Genomic DNA, 16,390 nt, shown 5'->3' with positions numbered 1-16,390 from the left:
TTACACCCACGATCTGATGATGCAATGCTTTACAGGCTCAAAACAAAAAATATTAGTAAATGCATTTTTTTTAAAGGTGCACTTATCCTTTAAAGTAATACAAATGTGAAACACATTTAATTTACAATTTCTCCCTTCTGTTTGCATATATGGATAATGTTACGGTATTAATTTTAATATAAAAAATACTAAGTCTACCAAGTCAAAAAAAACAAAACAAAAACCAAACAGCCTTTCAAATACAGAGGAGAAATACATAACTGATATCAAATAAATGTTTTAAGCCATCAAATATGTATTTGATCTCAAAATATTTTTGTGCAAAAAGATGATGTGAGCCATCTACGGGGATTCTGCCAATCACAGTCTGTTTCACACCCCCCCCAGTCTGTGGTTATTGTGATTAGAATTGCAGGAAGGTGATGCCTCAATTAATCAATATGTAATATCCAGTCTCCATTGTGTTTAGTGGGCATAGGGGAAGAGGGAGGGAGTGGGCTGTCATTTGTCGGAGTGTATACACCCACATGTGGGCTGCACAGATAAGAAAAAGGAAATGAAGACCTTAGAAGGGAACTGAAACTGGAGCCTGCTCAGTAGATGTGGTAATGGCTGGTCTACATAATCTCAAACTGCAGAGGGGACACAGACAAGGAGGGAGGGACAGTGAACAGGAGGATCAATCAGGTTTTTTGAACAATGCAGCAAATGAATGAGTATTAACAGCATGTAATGCAGCATGAACTGACAATTTTTATAATGATGTGTGTTTAATGATGCTTTGAGCCTTTCATCTAGCTGATGATTGTCAGCAGCATTTTCCAACAAGGAACCAGTATTATGCAAAGCGCATCCTACAGAGTGTTAAATCCAGCCAACAGGAAAGACAGAATTCATATCAGAAAATAGAGTGGCAAAGTCACCCATTTCCTCTTGAGTTTTAGCGGGTGAAGAGGCTTGTGATTAGATTAACCAGATCTATTATTCAATTCATAAAACACTGCATAGATCAAGTCCATTTATTTTCCAGTCTTGTCTCGTTGGATCTCTGATAACATAGTTCGGGTCCCAAACATCCCCCATAGTGATGCCTAAAGGCATGTGCCTAGTCCAAAATCCGGCCCAGATTGGAAGGCCCCATATATCATATCACGTGCAAGCTACAATGAGAGCAATAATTCTAGCCCCAGAGTTGCTGGGTAACTCTAACCTGATGCCCTGTAGCTGCTTTTAAAGAGTAACTTTTGCAAAATATTGGGTAATGAAGGTTGTCGCTGTTTCACGGGCACATGCAATTTTAAGGCTTGACATGTTGGGTATTTATTTATTTTGTGCAAACTAATCTTTTATATGTTACCAAAAATGGGGTAATTTATGCATATGTGCCCTAAAATTAAAGTGGTTTCAAAAGCAGAAGGTTTTTTATGCAGTCTATGCATTAAGGTAGAAAACCCTTCTAGATACTGATCTCCCCCTCCCCCAGCCCCCCTTACACTTACCTGAGCCCCATCTCAATCCAGTGATGTGAATGAGAGCAGTGGCTCACCCAGGTCTCAGTCTTCTCATTGGCTCACACAGCAACAGCTCCTGCTGCGGTCAATCACAGTCAGTAAGCCAATGAGAAGAAAGTGGGAGGTGGGACCAGATCACGCTCTGTGTGTGAATGGATAATGTCCAGTCACAGAAGTTCAGCTCAGGAGCGAGCCTTCTTGAGTGTCCCCATAGCAAGAGGCTTGCTACTGGGGACACTAGACGGGAGGAAGTTGACCAGGAGCGCCGGCAAGGTACCCAAAACGAAGAGGATCAGGGCCTGTTCTGTTCAAAACCATTGCACAGTGCAGGCAAGTATAACATGTTTGTTATTTAACCACTTGCCTACTGGGCATTTTTACCCCCTACCTGCCCAAGCCAATTTTCAGCTTTCAGTGCTGCCGTACTTTGAATGACAATTGCGCGGTCATGCATCACTGTACACATATGAAAATTTTATAATTGTTTTCACACAAATAGAGCTTTCTTTTGGTGGTATTTAATCACCACTGGGTGTTTTATTTTTTGCCAAACAAATTAAAAAAAGACCGAAAAAAAAAAAAAATTTAGTTTCGATTATAACATTTTTCAAACAGGTAATTTTTCTCCTTCACTGATGTGCATTTAGGAGGCTGCACTGATGGGCATTGATAAGCTGCACTGATGAGCGTTGATAGGCAGCACTGATGAGGTGGCACTCATAGGCAGCACTGATGGGCATTGATAGGCTGCACTGATGGGCATTGATGAGGCTGCACTGATGGGCACTAATAGGCAGCACTGACTGGCAACACTGCAGGGTACTGCCAAGCACTGTTGGGCACTGCTAATCAGATGTCTGCTTTCACACTTGCTGGTTATCGGAAGTGCTTTCTTCAAGCCGTGACAGCGTGAGAAAAGTTCTGCCGATACTCGGCAACAGTGTTTACATCATGATCAGCTGTGATTAAACACAGCTGATCACGTGGTAAACAGCTGCTGTGATTGGCTCTTTACCTTGACATGTAATCAGCTGTGTCCTAAGGACACAGCGATCGCAGAGAGAACCGGGTGCACGATGGTGGGTGCACGTGAGGGGTGCAGTTCTAGGAGGATGTCAAATGACGCCCTCCCAGAACTTGACGACCGCGCTATAGCTGTCATTCGACTATTGCAGGTCAACAAGTGGTTAAAAAAAAAATACAACTTTTAGAGTCACTTTAATTTTAGTGTATTTTTTTACTAAAATTTTGTGCTGCATAAACTGTTGTACTAATATTGTTTGACATAAAATATTGGAATTACCACTATTTTATTCTCTAAGAGGTCTGCTTTCAGAAAATATATAATTGGGAATGTTTTAACTAATCGTTGGGCCTAAAATTATTTTTGAAACAGGAGCGAAGAAAAAAAAAACAAATTTAAAACAAAATCACCCAGGACTTTAAATGATTAAGCATTGATCAAAATCCACTTACCCATGTGTGGTATAATAAACAGGTTTTGTCAATTATTCTTACTGAAATAGATCAGTCAGAAAAGAAATTGTTCATTTATTGAATTGTGTATGGCCACCATCAGATAGATCTGCTCATTTTATTAACCTTCTCAAGAATATAGGCCACGGTTTAGGCTACAACTGTTGTAAGACAATCCAGCAATAGGATCTTCCAACGGCTGTCTATAGGCAGTTTCAGTAAGACTTTGTACTGCTCCACAGGAGATGACAGCACTTTATAAATGGTTAACGTTATTCCATCTAGCCAATGAGTTTATTCCTCTGCGGGATATCTTTCCAGAGTGGAGTGTAATCCGCACATCAGCTGTTACACATGTTCATTAAGTTAATAAGCGAAGGGTATTTATTATTAATCCTCTTTGTAAAACAGACTATACAGTAAGCAGAGTGGCACTGTAACCAGAATATTTACACTGTAGTATATGGCCAAATCTTTTTATTCATAATTGCCTGAACTCGTCGCTATTCCCATCACATTCAGTGGAAAGTTGGCCCAAAATTGTGTCCACTATCCCTAATTCACGCTGAATACGACTTTGAAATCGCGCAACTTCACTTGAAGTTGTATGATTTCAAAGTCGCATGTCAGTGCGACTTCAGGTGCTACTTGTAAGACATGTGCGTGACTTCATGCACAGATATCGATTGCAAATCGCACAAGAAATAGATGAAAGTAGTGCAGGAACTACTTTTCAAATCTTTTCAAATCGGTGAGTCACACCGATTAGAGCGTTTCCATTGGCAATCATAGGGTACGACTTGTCATGCGATTTGAACTGTCAAATCGCATGATAAGCCGCATCGGTGTGAATGGGTGCTAATTCTAGGAGACAAAATAAGGGCCAGATGTGATTATTCTTGTGCCTGTCTCCTGGAATCTCCTCCATGCTCTTGAGACTGTGCTGGGAGACACATCAAACCTTCTGGCAATGGCACGTATTGATGTGCCATCCTGGAGGAGTTGGACTGCCTGTGCAACCTCTGTAGGGTCCAGGTATCGCCTCATGCTACCAGTAGTGACACTGACCCTAGTGAAAAACCGTCAGAAAAGATGAGTAGGGAAAAAAATGTCAGTGGCCTCTACCTGTAAAACCATTACCGTTTTGGGGGCAGTCTCATTCTTGCCCATCTAGTGCACCTGTTAATTTTGTTAACACCAAAGTAGCTGAAACTGATTAACAACCCCCTCTGCTACTTACCTGACCAGATCAATACCCCAGGAGTTTGATTGACGATGCTATACTCTGATTAAAATGTGTTCCTTTAATTTGAGCAGATTGTGTGTGTGTATATATATATATATATATATATATATATATATATATACACACACACACACACATACATATATATATATATACACACACACACATACATATATATATATATATATATATACACATACATACATACATACATACATATATATATATATATATATATATATATACATACATATATCCACACATAAATACAAAGCTGGTCAGTAGATGTTTCCCATCTCCCTGCTGGCACACAGAGCAATAATGCTAATGCACACGGAGTGCTTAGGGTGTGCTAAGGCATAACTGGCACACCCCCTGTGCACGCCTATATTCCATATACATCACAAATGTCACATGGCCAAAGTGTGTGCGTTTTAGAAGAATATTTGAATTCAGGCACTTTTTTTTTTTTTTCTTTTTAATACATTGATCAGCACTGCAGCCGATTGGCTGCATGCACTGATCAAAGACAAGTTTTCCAACATTCCCATTCAAGAGCAGTTGATCATTGAGCTGACTCCTCTCAAATGGGAATGGCCATACATGGATCGAAATTCAGCAATTCCAATCCATTTATGGCCAGCTTAATACAACATCCAAATAAAGAAGGTAAACCAAACTACATTAGCAAAATAAAAAAAATAAAAAAAATGCTTGAATTGATAATTCACGAACCTTGGCTGTCTTGCTATCAGCAAAACCCCTAGCAGAGTAGCCCAAAGAAATGTATTATTGAGTACTGAATTGCCTATATATTTTGTATTGGGTGATATTTGCCTATCCAATATGGTTTTATCAGCAGGGACACACAGGTAACGCCCTTTCAAATCCAGGACATCACTACTATCAACACTGGCCACTTAAGGCGATTATCTGTGTGTCGCTCATCCCACAAGAATATAAAGTCATGTATGGCCAAATTTACCAGTAGAACAAGGAAAAATTCATAGAAAGTGCTGCAATAAAACAGCTGCCGTTAGACTGCTTTGAAGTAATGAAACAAGTCACGGTGATTGGCAGTGAACGCCAGTCCTGTTATATTACAGGTTTATCACTGAAACCTTCCAACCATTGGCAGCACTGTGATAACAATTTCTTAGGAAATGTCTTGCAGGTGCTTTCGCTGATTCATTGTAATTATCTTGAAAGCTCCAATCAATTTTATTTTAGAGACCCTGGCTTTACAAGTCTACACCAAAGCTATAAAAAGCTTATTACGGTAATCTGTAAATGAGGGTGACAGAAGGTAAAGCAGAAGTTCTGGCTTTGCAGGTGAATACCAAATAATTCATATCTAGCATGTTCTCTATTTCTCGAATTCCTGGACAATTCTTTACATGCAGAGAAGAGATCATCTAACATTTGCTTCCCAGTTGCTTCACAAATTACAGAAATGGCTCCATTGCAGACAGCATAAGGGCTAAATAGTTATGTCTTTGGCTTTGCTAGCAATGCAAGTACCTGATTTTCATCTGCTATCAACCACTTGCAGTCCTTGTACAGCAGAACTTAGGCTGGAGGGAGAAGCAGCACAGGTAGCTCAATTGGTGGCCCTGCAGTGCATGGAGCGTGCTGATAGAAGGAGAGAGTGGAGTGATAGAAAAATGAACTCCTTTTACTGTTCAGTCACAGGGTGTGGGTGGGGAGATGTTCTGAACTGCAGTAGAGGATGATCAGGTTCCCTTCTCTGCCAGATAAAGCTGTGTAGTGTAGCAAAGCTGTGTAAATCTCAGAAATGGATGGACAAAAATACAATCCTTTGGCAAGTAAAACAGCTCCCCAGCCTACCTGGAGTTGAGCTTTAAGGCCTTATGTGCACTGGAGGTTATAAAATCACCAGAAGCATTAGCTTCAGCATGCCACATTAAAAATGCGAGGTTTGTCGAGTTGGTGCATTAGCATTTTTTAGCATTCTTCAGCATTTGCATTTTTAGCAATTCTATACTCCCACAAAGCTTGAGACTCAAAAATGCTCATAAAGGCCAGATAGCCACATTTTTCAGCGTTAAAGCATTTTTACAGCTGAAAAACTCCTCTTCAAAATGCATTAGTTCTGGGGTTTTTTCCAGCCTGAAAACACCCCTGCCAAAAAACAGCTGATAAAAGCCTGTGTGTGCATGGACACATAGGACAACATGCTGGGGAGTTTACTGACTGTGGAAAGAAGTGTCTGAAGCCCAAAAACAGCAGCTGCTTTTGATAACCCTGGTAACGCTAGCTATGTAAACTCATGTTAAAAACGTGGGTTTTTACACTTTTTTTTAGCGTTTTTGCAATAGCGTTTAGTGGAGTTTTGCAGCAATTAATGGCATTTTCCCTCGTTTGCATGTTTTAGCGGTTTTTAGTGGTTTTTTTTTTTTTTTTTTTACAGAAAATTTTTTTTTTTTTTAAAAAACCAACATCCAAAAATGCCGGTTTGCGGCGGCTTGTATTGATGCATTTGAGCGCTTTTACAGCTAAAAAAACTCCTCTAGAAACCCACTAGTCCTGTGTTTTTTTACCAGCCAAAAAACTTTGATTACAGTCTATGTGTGCATGGACACATAGGATAACATGCTGGGAGGTTTACTGGCTGTAGAAAAAAACATCAAAAGCCAAAAACAGCCGCTGTAAAACCGTCAAGTTTGCATGAGGACTAAATCGGTTTCCCTCCAAAATAGCTCTTGTCCCTTGTACAAGATCTGACATGAACATTCTGTGTACTGGGTATACATTAATAGATTTTGGAATGAATGTTCATTTGAGGCAGCACAGTGGCTAAATGGTTAGCACTTCTGCCTGGCAGCACAAGGGTTGTTGGTTTGAATCCCAGCCACAGCACCACCTGCCTGGAGTTTGCATGTTCTCCCTGTGCCTGCGTGGGTTTCCTCCGGGTACTCCTGGTTTCCTTCCACACTCCAAAGACATACTGGTAGGTTAATTGGCTCTAGTATGTGTATGAATGTAAGTTAGGGACCTTAGATTGTATGCCCCTTGAGGGTTGGGGACTGATGTGAATGTACAATATATATGTAAAGCGCTGCATAAATTGACGGCGCTATATAAGTACCTGAAATAAATAAATTTGAAAATTCTCATTATATATATATATATATATATATATATTTGATGACTTGTCGAACATCATTCGAAAGTACTTCAAATATTCATTTGATTTTGGAGAGAATATAATTTATCAAACAAAATCCACATGTAATGTAGAAAAAAAAGGAGAAAAAACCTAAAAAAAAAATAATACCCTCATAACATTTACAGTGGAACTCCAGGAACTCAGCTGCTCTGAAAAATATGCAGGATTACTAGAGGTTTGGTCAAATGTGAACACCACCATGCGTACTTATCTAATTAACTTTTAATTGCCATTTTTACTGAGAGCTGGGAATACAGCTATTGCTATACAGTACTTTTGGTGCTCAGATGCTGAACTTTCTGGTCTCTGCTCCTTAAGCTGCAGAGTTGCCTGCAGCCGCTGTGCCCGTTCCTTCTCTCATCCTGTCCAATCATAAAGCACTTAGTAATATTTGAACATACTATTCCCAATGCACACACATTACTGTGAAGTGACTGTAGATGTTGATGGGTGCTGCAGCAACCACCAGCTGGAACTGAAGATAATCCGAACAAGAGCACACCACGGATCTCCAGAACGGGTCCAAAGCTTTATTCAGAGATCACATTATTATAACAGAAGTAATGTTTCGGAGCCTCGCAGGACCTCTTGAATCAGGCATGTGACAATGCCTGATGAAGGGGTCCTGCAGGGCTGTGAAACGTTGCTTATGTTATAATGATGTAATCGGTGAATAAAGCTTTGGACCCGTTCTGGAGATCCGTGGTGTGCTAGTAACATTGGTTTGCTTTACATTATTTGAACCCATTCACAAAATACAACGCTTTCTGTGAATGGACAGCGGAGGGGAGGAGCTGTGTGTCAAGCACCGGGAGTGTAGCGATAGCTACAGTAAAACTGTTGTAAATAAAAGAGTTGAGTCCAAGAGACGGCATTTGCCTCGCTGGACATATCTCATAGTAATTCCTGGAGTTCAGCTTTTAGCTTTGGTAAGCTGCAACTTATTTAAAGCGGAGTTCCACCCAAAAGGGGAAGTTCCGCTTTAAAGATTGGTCCCCCGCTCCCCATTAAGGATTGGCACCTTTGGGGAGCGGGAGGGGGGAGCAGGTACCAGAATTTGACAGGTACCCGCTCCCACTTCAGCTGCGATCACCTAGGCGATCGGAAATCGAAGTTGTCCTCCTACCCTCCTTCCCCAAAGTCTTGTGGGACACGTGACAGGTCCCAGAAGATGACGGGGCCCATTCAGGAAGTGCAGAGCTACTCACGCATGCGCAGTGGGCACCCGGCTGTGAAGCCGCAAGCTGTCACAGCCGGGTTCCCACACTGAAGATGCCGGCTTCCTGTAATACAGGACGGCCGGTGAAACGGGCTGCGGCGGGGGCAACGTGGGATCGCGAGACAGGAGAGTGGCTGTTTTTGTAGCTGCTGACTTATTTATTTACAGAGTGAGTGGAACTCCGCGTTCATTTTTGCCTTTGGGTTAGATACCCTTTAAAAATGTTGCCTCTCACACCTGTTCACTCCCTATGAACCAGAGAAATTTTACATTTCTGCCATGTACCAGTTTATTCAGGACTCTTGCAGAATGTTTGTGTAAGTTGTCTGCTGGTACCTCGTTCGGGCAGGCAGTTACACAATGACAGAGAGAAGCAATTATCTACTTACAGTGCTCAACAGCACCCTCGTAGTTCATTGAGAACTACAAGCTGACAGGCTCAAGAGCTGTCAGTACTTGTAGTTCTCCCATTCACAGAACTTTGTGAATGAATGATGTGGCAGAGCCGCCCAAATTGAGAGAGTTTGGGGAGAAGACTTGTGGTCACTAGAGGCAGTGGGTTGGGTAGCAGCTGCAGCAGTGGGAATATGTTACATGTTCCACCCAAAAAAACGGATGGAACAATTAACATGTTCCCAAAAGTGAACTTATCCTTTAAGGACAAACAAGGCTTTCTTTTCATAATGTTGTCTTGTAAAAATGATTTTTTTTTATTTCTTTTGCAATCTGTAGACAATAAAATGCAACAAATCTAAACAAAACACACCTGTTTTTTTGAGCAGTGTTCATTTAAAAATAGTGTTACTGCAGATACATGTGCACATTTCATTCTGTAATTTGTAATGTTAAAAACACAAATTATGATTCTGGTACAAAGCATTACAAAGTTATTTACACATGAAACAGTGCTTTTTTTAAAATTTTTGTTTAATCTTGTGCTTTAAAAACGGGAAATGTGTAAATTTATGTTAAATGTGTAAAAGATATTAACAAAACAAAAATTTTAAAAAAAATATTAGTTAATAGAAAAACAAAATTACCGTATATACTCGAGTATAAGCCGAGTTTTTCAGCACATTTTTTGTGCTGAAAAACGGCCCCCTCGGCTTATACTCGAGTCAACGTCTGCAGATGTCTAGCAGGGGGCGGGATGACATGCCGTCCCTGTCATCTGGACACACCCCCGGGATCAATCCTCGCCGGTGATTGGCCGCCGGAACTGTAGCTCAGGAGAGGCACACAGGCGCCCGATCACCGGCGAGGAGGTGGAGCTTGGAGAGGAGGAGCCGAGCGGCACTGCGAAGATCGAGCGAGTGAAGAGGAGGAGAGCGGCCGGAGAAGGAAGACATCTGACCGGTAAGTGTGTACCACGGGAGAGGGAGGGAGCGAGCGAGCCCAGGCTGGAGCAGGGGTCAGCAAGGTAAGTATCATTGGTGTCAGTGGGAGGAATAGTGCCCAATCATTGGTGTCACTAATACCAACGATGGGGCACTATTCCTCCCCCCACTGACACCAACGATGGGGCACTATTCCTCCCCCCACTGACACCAACGATGGGGCACTATTCCTCCCCCCACTGACACCAACGATGGGGCACTATTCCTCCCCCCACTGACACCAATGATGGGGCACTATTCCTCCCCACACTGACACCAACGATGGGGCACTATTCCTCTTCCCACTGACACCAACGATGTGGCACTATTCCTCCCCCCACTGACACCCCACAAATATTCATGTGATTTTATTGGTCTCTATCTTTATTTTTTACATTGACTAGTAGGTGCCTCATTTCCCACCCTCGGCTTATACTCGAGTCAATAGTTTTTCCCAGTTTTTTGTGGTAAAATTAGGTACCTCGGCTTATATTCGGGTCGGCTTATACTCGAGTATATACGGTAAAAAAAATCAGAAGAAAAATAATAGTTGAACGGAGAAGGAGAATAATTAGAGCTGATTACAGTAAACTAAGGGTTAATAATGTGTTAAACTTTTCACTTATGTTGCTTTAACTGACATCATTTTCAGATTTAAATTCATCTGCAGATGAATTAACAGAAACAAATGTAGCAATATGCTACATTGCATATTTAGAATAACTCAGACAGGAATATAGAAACACTGTCAGACTACTTTTTTGACATCTTCTCTGATTATACAGAATTACCGACTTTGCTTAAACAAAGCTGATAGTTACTGTATATTAGAAGAGGGGTCCCAGAAACAGGACAGATCGATTGTATGTGCTACATATCCTGTGTACAATGATGTTTTTTTGGGCATGTGTAGCACGCCCAAAGTCTGGAACTAGTTATTTTTAACAATTAGACCAATTAGATTTCACTTTGATAAAGCCAGATCGAGGAGTTCTGAATTTAGATTGGCTGCTGTGAGTTACTACACTTGACATATTACCTTGAATGATTCTGTTTATAGACAGGTACAATTTCAGTATCAAATAAAGAGTGTGTCTCAACTACCAGAATCACCTTTAGGCATACATCGAGGGTGACAGCATAACAGTCCTCTTTACCTGTATGTGATATGCTTGTGATGCCACTTCTGCCCGGTTAAGGCATAACGTTTTCGGCGAACACTAAACCTGGAGCTAGCTCTCGTTGTGTCAGGCACGCCACATCGTGGTTTCTTCATCCAGCTAAATTAAAGAGAAGAAAACAATCAGATTACATACATTTAAAGAGAAACTCCAGCCAGTGGCATCCCTAGGGGGGTGCGGGCCACACTGGGTGACACCATCACAGGGGGTGCAGAAGCAGGATGCCAGCAGAGCTTCTGGGCTCTGTGAAGGTCCTGGCCAGTTATTGGGGCGATCCCGGATTGCCAGCACAGTGACAGCTGGCCCCAGTGTAGCAGTAAAATGAGTATCCCGACCCATGAAGATATGTCTCCCTTGAACCTATATGGGGTTATCTTGCAACCCATAGTGATCCACGGGATCAGCTTTAGCGGTTTGCAGCCAGTAAGGAGTTACCTGTGGCAGCTTTGTGCTAAAGTCGGAGATCGGCTTCTTTGGCCTGAAACCAGCACATGCGCAGTTGCTTCAGGGGATACATATCTTCACAGGTTGGGATACTCATTTTACCGCTACACCGGCACCGCTCATTCCTCCCTGGAGGGGTGACATCACGTGTTACCGCACCGGATCACACCAACCCTAGGGACACCTCTGACTCCAGCCAAACCTTTGTTGTATAGAGTGGTGAAGGGTTAGAACAGCTGGTTGGTTTTTATAATTGTCTGTGCCCCACTTAAGGAGATCTGCCCTCTTTTTTTGTCTTGGTGATCTTGTCTTACTAGCAAAAGTAACAGGACAAAGTTATAACCCTTCACCACTCCATCACAACAGTTTTAGCTGGAGTTCTGCTATAAAAAGAATTGGCATTACTAGGCAATATCATTTTGAACACAGGAGGACCAAGTATTTGAGCACAGTACAACCAAAATTAATTTCCTCTTTCTGTATTTTTTGTTTTTGCTTTAGGGTGCAATGTACCTGGGTGTGCTGTAGAATTAAGCTCAGGAAACCATAGAAATGTCCTGCCAGTTTCTGTTTAATATAACTGTGTCCTTCAGTAAAAAAGGAATACAAACTTCAGATGAACTATATATAAGGGTCAGTCATTGCGAAGCGATACTTCAATTTGTAGTAGATAATAGTAAGAGGTACCACCTACTGACTTCTTTCATTCCTCGAGATCTCCTGGGGTTGGATTTGCCCTATGCCTTGTAACCTCCCCAGTGGTGTGGAGTCTAGCTCTCTACAGCATTGTATAAAAAATAAAAAAACCTCAAATTCCAGCAGTGAGTAGGATGTCTGGTCACCACAAGTCAGTAGTTCTGAAATTCAAGAACAGATCCTTCACTGCTGACCGCACAGCCCCTTTCAACAGATGTATGTAACCTTCCACCATCACTGTCTATCAAAGCTGTCAAATGATCTAAAATACTGGTGGCAGAAAGTCTTCATACATTCAATTACTTTTGTAAATAGTGGCTGAAATTGCTTAAAGTGGTAATAAATGCTCAGCATTTTATAGGTTAATACACTGAGCATAATAAAAGAGAAAGATTCTCCAGTACACTATTGGTTAAAATTTTAACCCCAGCACTTGCAGTTTAAAAAACTTTCAATCCTGCTGGCTCCCGCTTTCTCAATGCTGCTTCCCTAAACTTACAGGCTTTACAGGAAAGAGTAACAAGGGATGGTGTAATCTCCAGCCAGTCTGGTAGTTTGGAAAAAGGAGGGGGTAGGAGGAGGGAGGAAAAGGGAATGCCTTGTCTATGGGGCTGTGTGTTTCCATTGATGCACATAGTGCAGGGCAGGGGGTCTCCAAATGTTCTAAATAAATGGCCAATGTACTGACTTTCAGACTTACGGGGGACTAGACTGTAGTCAGGAGTAAAAAATGTCCCAGCATCAAAAAGGAACTCCTTTCCCATGGGGCGGAATCCACTTGCTCAGTGGGGGATCTGCGGATTCTCCACTGAGCAGAGTGGGTGGATGACAGGTCTGTGTCCACTCTGTTAAACGCAGAGTGGTCAGGGACACAGCCCACTCCACTATATGGGTAGTTGGGTGGAAAGAAACCAGCTGTTAACACCAGACTGCCTTCTGATCCATCTAGAAGGAGGGAAACTGATCCCTTTCAATTCTTTTGAGCGGATCGGAACCAGGACACAAGTCTGTTTACACCCGCCAGTCCATAGAGATACATGAACCATTCAATCAGGTCCGTCTAAAAAACTGACAGGCGGACCTGATTGGATCAGCCATGTGAAAGAGGTGGTCAGTGGGAGTGAAAAAAATCACCCTATCATTTGTATCATTGGGAGGAATGGTGTCCACTTTTGGATGTCAGTGGCAGGAATTATACCCCACTGTTGGTGTCACTGGTAAGAATACTGCCTCACGTCAGTGGGAGGAATAGAGCCCCAAGGCTGGATAAAGGCTAGCATTTGGCCTTTGGAGACCAATGCATAGATGTAAACTTAACATAGCATTTTCAGAATTGTCCACTCAGCTCATGGATTCAAAAGGCATGGGGGGAGGGGCTGGTGTTGCCTTTCCCAAAAACTCGCTAAAGACTCTACTTTAGAGCATAACAGAATTTAATCTACAAGTTTATGGGTGTAAAATCTGGAAAGACATTTAGTACTGATACAGACAGCAATCCAAATATTGTAACATTATGTAAAGGAAGTGCTCACCTCATTGTGATTTCACTATATCAAGCCATGGAAGCAGGAGGAGAGAACACAAACACACACATAATACTATTACATTTCATTAGCAGCATTACCATCATGTTACAGAAAACTAGAATATTTCAGATATTAAAATATGACTAGTCATTCGCAGCTTTGAAATCAATAAACCCCTCCCCCCTGAACTTTAGACAGATATAACAGACACAAATTAATGCAGCTCTATAATCAATATATTATTTATTTGGTAAATGTAAACTGTGCCTGAATTTGCCCTGCTACAGCAAGGCTGGAGTATGAGAGAAAGAAGCAGCACAAGCAGCCAACCAGTTCATGTGCTGACAAGAAGCATTCTGATAGGAGGAGAAAGAAGAGATGAGCTCATCACTGTGCTGCTTCTCCTTTCACTGTCCAGTCACAGGCTGGGGTGGGTCCAAGTTCAGAAAATGTGGGTTGAATGATTAGGACATCTAGCAGCAGAAGGAGAAGTACTGGAGGGTGAAATCTCTGATCTAAAGCCGAAAATAGCAAATTAAAAGATAAAAAGGAATTGCATCAAAAGATGTTTTTATATCTCTTTTTTGACTGGAGCTTAACCTAACCATTAAAAGCAGTTTAACACAAATTAAAGTGCATCTAAAACTTTTCCCCCCCCAATTTTGTGTGAGGTAGGGAATGGTTAAACCCTTATCAAGTTTCTTTTTTGCTAGGTGTCATTGGCGAGTTATTCTTTTACTTCCCATCTTGAGAAAACAACAGAAAGTGAGAAGAAAGCTAGCCATTGTGACAAAAATCACCTCTTAGACAATGGTCACCAGGACAAAAGTCCCTATTGAAAGATTTCTCTTCTATTTCCTGTTCTGGTGACAACTCAATTTTGGAGTTTCCCCTAGGTTTCAATCCTGGTGCAACGACTACCAGGACAAAAAGTGTAGGTGGTTCTCCCCCACATGGGGACACCAACAGCAATACAAACTTGACAGGGGTATTACCCTTCCCTACTATATAAAAAAAGTAATACATTTTTTTGCTTGTTTATTTTTTTTTTAAATACACCTTAACTTATTTTGCATAATAAAGCAATACAAATTATGTATGTCTGTTTCTGGGTCATGACAGTATGCAATGCAGAATGCATAAGGACAGTAGGATTTGCATTCTGAATTATTGTCTATTTGTTCTGAAATTTTTACCACTGTTAGAGTATATCTAGGCAAAACTTTTTCCCCCTATTTTCCCGTAGCCTATTTAGGTGCATCATCAGCGTGGAGCAGGTCATCTAGTGGAGATCAGGATAAGTTGCAAGACACTGACAGGAAGGGGAATTCAAAATCCTTGTTTTGTATATTGTTAATGTGCACTAACATTATAGGAGTGCAATTTTACCTATTTTATTAAAATCTGTTAAACGGTTTTACTCTATGTCTGAGCCTTTTCTGCTTTTATGGCAAGGTGGCTATGGGGTATGAAGGAGCCAATATAAAGAATATGTCTTTTATAAAGTATGTTGCTGGAATTTAAAGTGGTTGTAAACTCTTACATATACCCCGTTAAGTGACTGGTCTCATATGATACACAGAGATGAAACAAACCCTCCTACATAAGTTGCACCTGTTTATCTACATTCTTCTCTCTTCTACATCCGTTCAAAGTCCAGAATGTATAGACTAGCTTGTCTAACTTCCAGAAAGCAGAGAGAAGAGAGCTGAAGTTACACTCTATGTAGAGCACAGTGAGAAGATCTGAGAGCTGATTGGTGGGCAGCGACACCCCCCCCCCTTTACACAGTGCACAAGAGCTGAGGTTGTCAATCACAGGATTTGTGCTTGAGATCCCTCCCCCATCACAGTTTTACCTCTTGGTGTCAGGAAAACCTGTGATTCATACAGATAACAGAAGAAAGAGGCAGCAGACAGAGATGATACTCAGTGCTCTAGATTGAGACAAGAAAACACTATAGAGGGATGTGCTTTGTTATTTGACATATTTCATGTCTGAGGTTTACAACCACTTTAACGTAACTAAAAAACACCTCGTTTTGAAAAGCGCTATTGTCTATCTTGAAAAAGAAGCAAAGCAGAGGGGGAGATTCCAACCATGGGCAGAGGTGGGATGAAAAGAGAAGACATTTACCATCAAGAAGAAACTATGGACATTGAATGTAAAGTTTTACCTATGGTGGATATATTTTGACTTTCTAAATTTTACTACACTGTATTGAAGTACACTACACTGATGTTTTTTTAATGTTGGAGGAAAGTAGTTTTAGGCATTACTTTGTGGTTATATATTTATCTTGAGTGTGTTTTATTGGGAATTTTATCAAGATGTAGCAGCTGACGACTTTGAAGGTGAAAGCAGGCGCTAGTGTATAGGTAAGCAAGTCCACTGTGAGAATTAAATTGTCACACTATAGACATACACAGCATACAGTACACACACACACACCCACCCATATGCACCTATGCCGCTATATCTCAGAGTTAAAAATTCACCCTTGTGAGACTATTAAATTTATTTAA

The 16,390-nt window shown here is 41.3% G+C and overlaps 1 protein-coding gene across 2 annotated transcripts in view; it reads right to left on the bottom strand.

Annotated features, from left to right (window-relative positions):
* MMP16 (matrix metallopeptidase 16) overlaps nt 1-16,390 on the bottom strand; it is a 307,082-nt gene that overhangs the window by 127,041 nt on the left and 163,651 nt on the right. Inside the window, exons 1-2 of one of the 2 annotated variants that reach the window (XM_089679704.1) lie at nt 13,872-13,955; nt 11,176-11,298 (exon numbers count right to left, since the gene is read on the bottom strand). In XM_089679704.1, coding sequence (XP_089535830.1) covers nt 11,176-11,298; nt 13,872-13,876 — 128 coding nt within the window. In that variant the 5' untranslated portion in view covers nt 13,877-13,955. Of the gene's footprint in view, nt 1-11,175; nt 11,299-13,871; nt 13,956-16,390 lie in introns of those variants that run through there. The other variant, XM_089679703.1, reaches the window with a different exon arrangement.

Source organism: Staurois parvus, unplaced genomic scaffold, assembly GCF_062004578.1.
Source record: "Staurois parvus isolate SC_StPar_1 unplaced genomic scaffold, SC_StPar_1.0 ptg000230l, whole genome shotgun sequence".
Taxonomy (NCBI): Eukaryota; Metazoa; Chordata; class Amphibia; order Anura; family Ranidae; genus Staurois; species Staurois parvus.
This window is presented reverse-complemented; position numbering and strand designations above follow the sequence as displayed.